The 9,042-nt window shown below is 45.4% G+C and overlaps 6 protein-coding genes across 6 annotated transcripts; 3 read left to right on the top strand and 3 right to left on the bottom strand.

Annotated features, from left to right (window-relative positions):
* Positions 1–1,010: 1,010 nt before the first annotated feature.
* On the top strand, positions 1,011–2,734 carry CYBJADRAFT_132243 (DEAD/DEAH box helicase; the record flags this gene model as incomplete). Its single annotated transcript, XM_020213045.1, has 2 exons — positions 1,011–1,206; positions 1,656–2,734. The coding sequence occupies 2 exons, from the start codon at positions 1,011–1,013 to the stop codon at positions 2,732–2,734; spliced, it is 1,275 nt and encodes a 424-aa protein (XP_020068102.1).
* A 422-nt stretch (positions 2,735–3,156) lies between these two features.
* On the top strand, positions 3,157–3,847 carry CYBJADRAFT_192261 (uncharacterized protein; the record flags this gene model as incomplete). The annotated part of the gene is made up of 1 exon (XM_020217435.1): positions 3,157–3,847. The coding sequence occupies one exon, from the start codon at positions 3,157–3,159 to the stop codon at positions 3,721–3,723; it is 567 nt and encodes a 188-aa protein (XP_020068101.1). The 3' UTR covers positions 3,724–3,847.
* A 10-nt stretch (positions 3,848–3,857) lies between these two features.
* Positions 3,858–4,917, bottom strand: FDO1 (Fdo1p). Its single transcript, XM_020215904.1, has one exon. It carries the CDS (start codon positions 4,750–4,752, stop codon positions 3,988–3,990), a length of 765 nt encoding a protein of 254 aa, XP_020068100.1. The 5' UTR covers positions 4,753–4,917; the 3' UTR covers positions 3,858–3,987.
* Positions 4,918–5,143: 226 nt separating this feature from the next.
* Positions 5,144–6,064, bottom strand: RPS16B (40S ribosomal protein uS9; the record flags this gene model as incomplete). Its single annotated transcript, XM_020217434.1, has 2 exons — positions 5,144–5,678; positions 6,035–6,064. The coding sequence occupies 2 exons, from the start codon at positions 6,062–6,064 to the stop codon at positions 5,271–5,273; spliced, it is 438 nt and encodes a 145-aa protein (XP_020068099.1). The 3' UTR covers positions 5,144–5,270.
* A 656-nt stretch (positions 6,065–6,720) lies between these two features.
* Positions 6,721–7,805, top strand: CYBJADRAFT_192258 (60S ribosomal protein eL13; the record flags this gene model as incomplete). The annotated part of the gene is made up of 2 exons (XM_020217433.1): positions 6,721–6,724; positions 6,998–7,805. 2 exons carry the CDS (start codon positions 6,721–6,723, stop codon positions 7,591–7,593), a joined length of 600 nt encoding a protein of 199 aa, XP_020068098.1. The 3' UTR covers positions 7,594–7,805.
* Positions 7,806–7,960: 155 nt separating this feature from the next.
* RPP1A (ribosomal protein P1) lies at positions 7,961–8,405 on the bottom strand. The gene has a single exon (XM_020215903.1). It carries the CDS (start codon positions 8,300–8,302, stop codon positions 7,979–7,981), a length of 324 nt encoding a protein of 107 aa, XP_020068097.1. The 5' UTR covers positions 8,303–8,405; the 3' UTR covers positions 7,961–7,978.
* Positions 8,406–9,042: the final 637 nt, after the last annotated feature.

Below are 9,042 nucleotides of genomic sequence, written 5' to 3'. Positions count from 1 at the left end.
CGAACAAACCACTGGTACTGTTCCTACAGAGACCATTTCTGGTGCTGTGATGTCTTACACCACTTCTTGTCCCGAGACTTCAACAGCTACAAAGACCTCCAGCGAAGAAGTTGCTGTTGTCCTAACTACTGTTGGTGATGATGAACAACAACTGTTTGTTGAGCCCAGAGCATCGTCACTACCACTGTTGTTAAGACCCAGGGAGCTGGGGACGATTTGACCACCACCACAGCTCTTACCATCACAACCAGCTCTGAGGCACCTGTGACCAGGGTTGTCACAGATACTGTAGAGGAGGTAACCACCACTTCAACCATCTATGAGATCATCCAGGTTGTTGTTGGAGACACCACCATGCAGTCTGTTTACGAAGGTGGTGTTGTCATACGGCCCATTTCAATACTGGGAGCCGCAGCCATTGTATTGCTGTTGATATATTGAGATTTCTACGGGACCGGCGGTCCTCTTCCCCTCTGCTCTCATGCTCTTCCTTCCCTTCTCACACCCGCATTGTTTTCAAAGACAATGCCTTCTCTTCTGCTCTGCTTCATATGTTATGGGTAGGTGTTTGGCTTCGAACGCTCCACAGTGCTTATAAAACAGCGCCACGGCCTATATTTAAGTAGTCACCTACCCTAACAGCCACTCAGCTTAGAATACACTCACGGCACACACACGTCTTCGTGAGCCATGGTCTCTATCTATTTCAACCCTCTTTCCTCATACGCTCCACCATCATCACCGCTGATGTTATAGATGCCTCCACTGTAGCGTATATCGCCCCGCGTAATTAACAGCACGGGCAGCGTAAAAACTAGCACAAGTAAGAACGTGAGGAAAAAGTTTGTTGACACGAATGAAGTTTTAACGCCAGCCACAAAAAAAGGAGAAATTCGTAAACATCAACAACAACAACAACATCATCAACAACATCAACGAGGCGCTTAACCGCTGTGAAGGAAATCTCTACTTTTAGCTGTTCCATACCCCGTGAATCAAAGAGACGAACGATGTCACACGAAGGAGAAGAAGAATTATTGGAGTACTCCGAGCCAGAGGATAACATTGCTCCAACCACCGAGGCCAAGGAGGATGATAAGAAGGGGTCGTATGTTGGTATCCATTCCACCGGTTTCAAGGATTTCCTTCTCAAGCCGGAGCTCATGAGAGCAATCGTTGATTGTGGTTTCGAACATCCATCTGAAGGTTAGTGTTTTTTTGTTTTATTGTTTTATTCTTTCTGGTTATGTTTTGTTGTTTTCTTGCCACCTCTTTGGGTGTTAACACCCTTTGACCCCTTTGTTTGGTTGAGGGGGTGGGGCGGTTGAGGATTGTTCACGTTGTTTTGAAGCTTTCTTCAATGGCGTTTACCAGTGCTTGCAGATGCTTGCACTGTGCGGTTTTGATGTGGTTATTTGTTGCCCGCGCTGTCGTCCTCCGGGTGATATGCCAATAGGTCCCCTCCACCCAAATGTCAGTTATACTTCACGAAGTACAGACGAGGAGACACAGTACACGGGAATGAGAAAAGGACAAAGGAAACTGGACAACGAACAAAGTGCGTTTGAATCCCAGAGAGCAATGGCGGGAGAACAACAACACTATACAAACCGAATCATTTGAAGTCATCTATTAACACAAGTCCCACTGAACAGTTCAACAAGTTTGTATTCCACAATCCATCCATGGTACCGATGTCTTATGCCAGGCCAAGTCTGGTTTAGGTAAGACTGCGGTTTTCGTCTTGTCCACTTTGCAGCAGTTGGATCCAGTTCCAGGTGAGATCTCTACTGTTGTGGTTTGTCATACCAGAGAATTAGCTTACCAAATCCGTAATGAGTATCAAAGATTCTCAAAGTACATGCCAGACGTCAAGACCGCGGTGTTCTATGGTGGTACTGACATCAAGAAGGATGCTGAGATCTTGAAAAACAAGGATACTACACCACACATTGTCGTTGCAACACCTGGTCGTTTGCAAGCCTTGATTAGAGACAAGTATATCCGTCTCAACCATGTGAAGAACTTTGTCATTGATGAGTGTGATAAAGTTCTGGAGACCTTGGATATGAGAAGAGACGTCCAAGAGATCTTTAGAGCCACACCACATGAGAAGCAAGTTATGTTCTTCTCTGCAACGTTGTCACCGGAGATTAGACCAATCTGTAAGAAGTTTTTGCAAAACCCATTGGAGATTTACGTTGACGATGAGGCCAAGTTGACTCTGCACGGTTTGCAACAGTACTACATCAAGTTGGCTGAGAAGGAGAAGAACCGTAAGTTGGCCGAATTGCTGGATTCCTTGGAGTTCAACCAAGTTATCATCTTTGTCAAGTCCACTCGTCGTGCCGATGAGTTGAGCAAGATCCTGAACGCTGCCAACTTCCCAGCAATCGCAGTCCACTCTGCTTTGAGTCAAGACGAGCGTATTGCCAGATACAAATCCTTCAAGGATTTCAACAAGAGAATCTGTGTTGCCACGGATGTCTTTGGTAGAGGTATCGATATCGAAAGAATCAACCTTGCCATCAACTACGATTTGCCAACAGAGGCGGACCAATACTTGCACAGAGTTGGTAGAGCTGGTAGATTCGGTACCAAGGGTTTGGCTGTTTCGTTCGTTTCATCTGAAGCTGATGAAGAAGTGTTGGGCAAGATCCAAGAGAGATTCGACGTTAAGATCACAGAGTTCCCAGAAGGAGGTGTTGATCCATCGACTTACATGAACACTTGAGTGTGGATAACCTCGTGCACTAGAGAGAAGCCCAACTCCCTTGGAAAGGAACAAGAGGATTCGATACAAAATGTTTTATATATGAAAAGTTATACCGAGTTATAATTATAACTATTATATATTATAACCCGATTATACCATAATTATTATGTTATAGTTATATTATGTTTACCGCCCAAGAATACCAAGTTGTTACCCGGCCTCTAGATGTCCGGATGTTTACCTTTTTTTTTTCTCTCTCTCTCTCCCTCCCGGCTCCCTCTCAGGGGGGGAAAGCATAAAATTGAACGGTTTTGATACTTTTCTGTTGATGTTTGCAATCACAACAACAAGCAAAAGTGATTAGAAAGATGCTGAGATCCGGTTCTTGTACTCTCAGACGTGTGGCACCATGTCGTTTGATCCACACCACTCGTCCAAGCATGGCGTTCCGTGCTCGAATTGAAGAGGACCTGCGCTATTTGATTGACTCTTTACCACCGGCCAACCGCTTGTACCAGAATGAAGACGGCACACCACGCCAGCCAAGTGACTTGGAACTGCACAAGCTGGCACACCTGAGTGCCTTGAACGAGCAGCGTACGTTGAAGTTCTGGGAATGGTTTACCATTGGCGAAAAGGAGGGGAAACTGTACAAGAGCAACACCGATGACATTGCGAGACTCCTTCCATCTGACTCCAACGGTGCTCAGGGAGATATTGTTGATAAGGTTCCTTTCGAGGACAAGAACGGCAACATCCAGTGGAAGTTTGTTCGTGAGAATGAAGAGGAAGGATGGGAGAAGCTGTCCTACTACTTGTTATTACCAGCTTTGGCTGGGCTTGTGGGTATCCATCTCTTTAAGGAGGACACCGGTGTTGACCAGTGGGCTCTGGAGGAGTTGAAGCGGAGAGCTGGCCAAGGTGCCGAGCTGAAGGATGAGGAGATTGTTGAGAAGATTCTTTCTGGTGAATATGACAAGCTTTTGGAGCTCAAGAAGAAGCTCTGAATCGGGGTTTTGAAGGAGTCTCGTTCCGCTTATTTATATCACTATATCTATATTTATTGAGTATATATATACATTACACCTATTTATTATTTATTGAATCCTCTCCGTGGTTGGAATACACACGTTTTTAAAAGCTGACTTGGGAAAGTGTAAGAATTGAAAGAATGACGTTAAGTCACAGTGAATAACAATGCTGTCTATATAATAATAATCATAATAATAATAACAATAATGACCAAGATCGGAAATGTCACATTAAAACGATCAACGATTTCGAGCATTGCCATTGTGAGCTGAAGACTTGCCTTGGGTTGATGCTTCTTCATGCGTCAACACTTGTGATGCCAGTAACCCAAGCGTGTCTAACATGTTGCTATTGTCTGGTGATCCGTTTACAAGTTGTGACTTATCCCTTAGTATGCTTCTCAGCCTTATGATCTCTTTATTCTTTTCAACAATCTTGCCCTTGTATTTTATGATGAGTTGCTTCTGCCTCGTCACCTTCGACATGAGATAGCCAACCTGATCTCCCTGAGTCTTCAACCTATCAACTTCTCTCTTCACCAGCTCTTGTTCCACTTCGTACCTCATGTCCTGGTCCTTGGAGGTCAAACTCAACAGTTGTGCATGTAATTTGTACTGGTTCGATTCAGCACGGGATTTCCCCAGTGCATTGGCAAGTTTATGCACAATCTCCTTGATGTCTGGGTCCAATGAATCTCTCTCTGCAATGTCATTTGCTCTTTGGAGCAACTCAGTTACAGTGCTTTGATTCAGTTCATCAGCATGCTGTACCTGTTGTTGTGAACACGAAGATATCGTCATCACTGAACTGCCACTCGAATTAACAGTAGTTGTTGAACTCGTGACAGCACCCATTTTATCAGCACCCTCTAGTACAGCATCAGTTCCATCGGCAGCATCAGCACCAGACGCAGAGGAGCTCAGGTTCACATCGTCAACCGTCTTCACCGTATCCAGCGGCGGATCCCGTTGTACTTCATCAGCGTCACGCGTCGTATCCGTCATCAACAACATCGGTTCAGTAAACAAGCAGCGGAAAGCTGGGACACACAAGCCAACGCGAACAAAGGGGCAGCCAGTTCAATCAACACAAGCAGTACAGCTTCTTAGCAAAGGCTATGCACACGATCAAAGTACACACAGACTCAATTGGGCCTCCAGGAAAGCTTCCAGTCCGCTTATTGTTCAACAAAACGGGTGGTGGTTTTTCCCTCCTTCTCAGCCCGGTGCACGTAAAGGTGAAGTTTCGCGTTTTCGCGTTTGTTTACATACGTGTCCCAACCGTCTCACGTGATGGGAGACTATACAGACACGTGATTTATAACTCTTTGATGCTCAACATGGGCATATATTCCTAAGCCACTATACGCTATCAATTCCAGCTACAAACGAGTTTCAAAGCGTAAACCACCTAATATTAAACAGTGTACAAACGAAATTTGTGAAAAGGACATGAGAAATTTGTGAGTTGTTTTGATAGAGAAACCACCCTTTCCCCCAGATGGGAACAGAAGGATATTCCCTTAACGGTAGGATTTTTGGAATCTGGCTCTGGCACCACGACCACCAAACTTCTTTGGCTCTGGTTGTCTAGAGTCAGCAATCAACAAAGTTCTGTCGTAGGAGACGAAGGCCTTCTTCAACTCGTTCTTGGATTGTTCATCGACGAACTTTTGGTGGTAGGCAATCAAACCCTTAGCAATGGCTTGTCTGATGGCGTAGACTTGGGAGGTGTGACCACCACCGGTGACACGGACTCTGATGTCAACGTTGGCGAACTTGTCCAAACCAACCAAGATCAATGGCTCGTAAACCTTGAATCTCAAGATTTCTGGCTCAACAAGGGTGATTGGGGCACCGTTAACCTTGATCAAACCCTTACCTTCCTTGACATGGGCGACAGCGGTGGCTGACTTCTTCTTACCAAAGGTCTAGATAGGCGTTGTTAGTATTGTTGTTTCCTTGAAGGGAGTGCGGGATTGCGAGTTCACATCATGCTCTGTGCTCTTTGGAGATTCCGTCTGATGAGGGATGGAAAGGACTGCCCATCACCACACCTTCTGATGGCCTCCTTCTCCAGCTGGTCTCAAATCTGACCCATCTCCTCGTTTTGCGTTTCTGATCCACGCTGTTTTCACTCCAGACACCTCTCTTCACCATCTCTACACCTCTCCGCTCACACCAAACACAGCCTACACATCTTCTCCTTCACGCTCAACGGCAGAATAAACCATGCTTCGTCACAGATGGAACTCTCCCTCGCACTTAGCAGCTCAGATAGACATACTTGGACACTCTTAACCTGTGCAGTGGACATTTCTTCTTTGATGAGTTATAACTGCTCCTTCTCAAAAGAGTTTTTTGTGAAAAGTTGAACAAATTTGATTTTCACTCACAAAACTGCGTTGGTCAACCATCGTCCCCAGCCAAATGCGGTAATATTCGCGGTGGAAACACCATACAAAACCGCGCGCCCGCTTGGGATAAAACGAGTTCGCGGTGTGCGCCCGCTAACAACTACACCCGTACATCACATACTGAAGTGTTTGTGACTGCGTTTTGGCTCCCACCAGCGAGGCCTATCTTGTCTACGATGTTGAGCAGTTATAGTGGCAGATTAGTCAATTGACGGCCTATCACGTCCAGAGGTGTTGGTAAAATGGTGGCCAGACAGACACCCACACCAGCTACGTCTTCTTTCCAGGGCAATGACCCCTCCGGCTACCGTATTGTAGGCCTCTGTGGCGATGGTGGTGCTCCCTTGTTGCGTGTGCGTGTGTATGGCGGGCTTGTATATACACCCGGACACCAGGAGTAGCCAGGAACGCTTTCATGGACAAACACCCGGACACCTTGTACTGCGCGGAGCACAAAATTTCACAAAGGACTCTCAATGAAAAAAAAGGTCACAAATCATAAACACACACAGGACACTTTCTAAGAAGTTCGAAGAAGGACCAATAACATTGCAAAATGGGTATGTAACGAGCGTGAATTGATGAGAGTCAAGTGAGGTGGATGCTTGTGTGTTCAAGAGAAGGTTACTTTGAGCTGTTGTTGCTTTTGGGGGATACAACTGGAGAGGTTAACCTGTGAGGTTACCTAGAGTAAGGGGACTCACGACAAGAGAATATATTAAGCACCAGAGGAGGACAACGATGCACTGCAGACAATCACAGTCGACTCTCACCATCTGCACGGTAGGAAACGCTTTCTTTAGAGTTCCATATATACTAACACTTTGACACAGCTATCTCCAAGAACCTCCCACTTTTGAAGAACCACTTCAGAAAGCACTGGCAAGAGCGTGTTAGAGTTCATCTTGACCAAGCCGGTAAGAAGGCTTCCCGTCGTCAAGCTAGAGCTTCTAAGGCTGCTGCCATTGCTCCAAGACCATTGGATGCCCTCAGACCTGTTGTCAGAGCCCCAACTGTCAAGTACAACAGAAAGGTTAGAGCTGGTAGAGGTTTCACCTTGAGAGAGATCAAGGCTGCTGGCTTGACCCCAGCTTACGCCAGAACCGTTGGTATTGCTGTTGACCACAGACGTCAAAACAGATCCACTGAGATCTTCGAGTTGAACGTGCAAAGACTCAAGGAGTACCAGGCCAAGTTGATCGTCTTCCCAAGATCCGGTAAGGCTCCAGAGGCTGAACAAGTCTTGTCCACTGCTGCTACTTTCCCAGTTGTCCAACCAGCTCCAGAGTCTGAGCCAAGAGCTGTTGAGGTTCCAGAGCAAACCGCTTTCAGAACCTTGAGATTGGCTAGATCTGACAAGAAGTACAAGGGTATCAGAGAAAAGAGAGCTAGAGAGTTGGCTGAGGCTGAAGCTGAGAAGAAGAAATAAGCACATTGATATTAACTTGTGTATGAAGAAACGGGGTTTAATTTCGATCATTTCAATCTGTAGATATTGGTAGGGTTCTTCCAACTGTTCAGCGATTAGAATTTACCGGTATACGAACATGGATGTTTTGATAATGACCACTGTTTGTACTTACGTGCTGAACTTACAGCGTGTGTGTTAATCTACAATTATTATATACTCCAGACACATGGAAAGCCATCTACAGAGCACACAGTTGTTGAACAATGAATTCGTCATATTCGAATAACGCCATAAAAAACACCATTTAAACTGGTAAAGTCCCCAATATCAGAATACCAAAGCTCCTTTTAAAAGTTATTACTTGACTCATGTCAAAGATGCTGTTACCTGGAAGTTATCGTGTTTAATCGAACAAACCGAATCCCATGTCGTCGTCAGACTCCTCCTTGGCTTCCTCCTCTTCTTCAGCAGCAGCCTCCTCAGCAGCAGCACCACCAGCAGCGGCAGCACCACCGACTGGAGCAGCAGCAGCACCAGCAGAGAAGTTGGTCAACAAAGCCTTGATGTCTTGACCATCCAAAGCCTTGGAGAACAAATCAGCGTAAATCTTGTCAACCTCAACGTTGGCAGCCTTGGTCAAGGCCAACAAGTTGTCAGCAGAGACCTCAACCTCAGCATCAGCGAGAATCAAAGCAGCGTAGGACAAAGCAGTTTCGAAAGAAGACATTATGTGGCAAGAATAATCACTTTAAGCTCAACGGCAGACTATTTCTTTGTGAAGTTTCCGAAAACACGTACTTTTTGTTGATAGTTTGCACGTTGGTGAAAAATTTCTGCGCTGGTCGAAGCTGCTGCTGCGGCGGCGGCGAACGAGCGATGGAAAAAAAAAGAGCGAGATGTGTGGATGTTTCATCTGTGGGGGCAGGTAGGGCTTTGTCTGTTTGTTCATAACATCACGTGATGGAGCATAGGGCTCCACAGAAGATGTGATCTGGGGATGTGTACGGACCACTGTGACTGAACTAGAAACCCTCCAGAACGTTGATGGTTGGCGGTGGGACACATCAAAATGTCAGCAACACTACGAGTAGAAAATAGTAAAGTGAGAAACGATAACAATTTCTGTTAACTAATATACACTGGAGTTTTAAATCCCCATTTTGACACAAACCATATATGAAATATCCCCGCATAAAACAACAACAACATCTTCTTGTGTGGACGCAGTGACGATGATCAAACCTGTAGATACATCATAAACTCACGACCAAACTTGATGCAAACACTATATAAACCCCTTAAAGACTTCCTCTGAAAGTTACCAGCATTAAGTTAATACTTTGGTTGTTCTTTCCTCAACTTCCTTCTCCAAACCACACACAAAACAACGACACCATCAATAAGATACAGACAACATTGCTAAATGCTTGATTTTCTAGATCAACGAGCCAATAGTCTCAAGTCGAA

Source organism: Cyberlindnera jadinii (genome assembly GCF_001661405.1).
Source record: "Cyberlindnera jadinii NRRL Y-1542 unplaced genomic scaffold CYBJAscaffold_21, whole genome shotgun sequence".
Classification (NCBI taxonomy): Eukaryota; Fungi; Ascomycota; class Saccharomycetes; order Phaffomycetales; family Wickerhamomycetaceae; genus Williopsis; species Williopsis jadinii.
This window is presented reverse-complemented; position numbering and strand designations above follow the sequence as displayed.

Bases quoted from the DNA above. Each gene is read 5' to 3' on its own strand.
- RPP1A (XM_020215903.1), bottom strand. From the start codon at position 8,302: ATGTCTTCTTTCGAAACTGCTTTGTCCTACGCTGCTTTGATTCTCGCT.
- FDO1 (XM_020215904.1), bottom strand. From the start codon at position 4,752: ATGACGGATACGACGCGTGACGCTGATGAAGTACAACGGGATCCGCCG.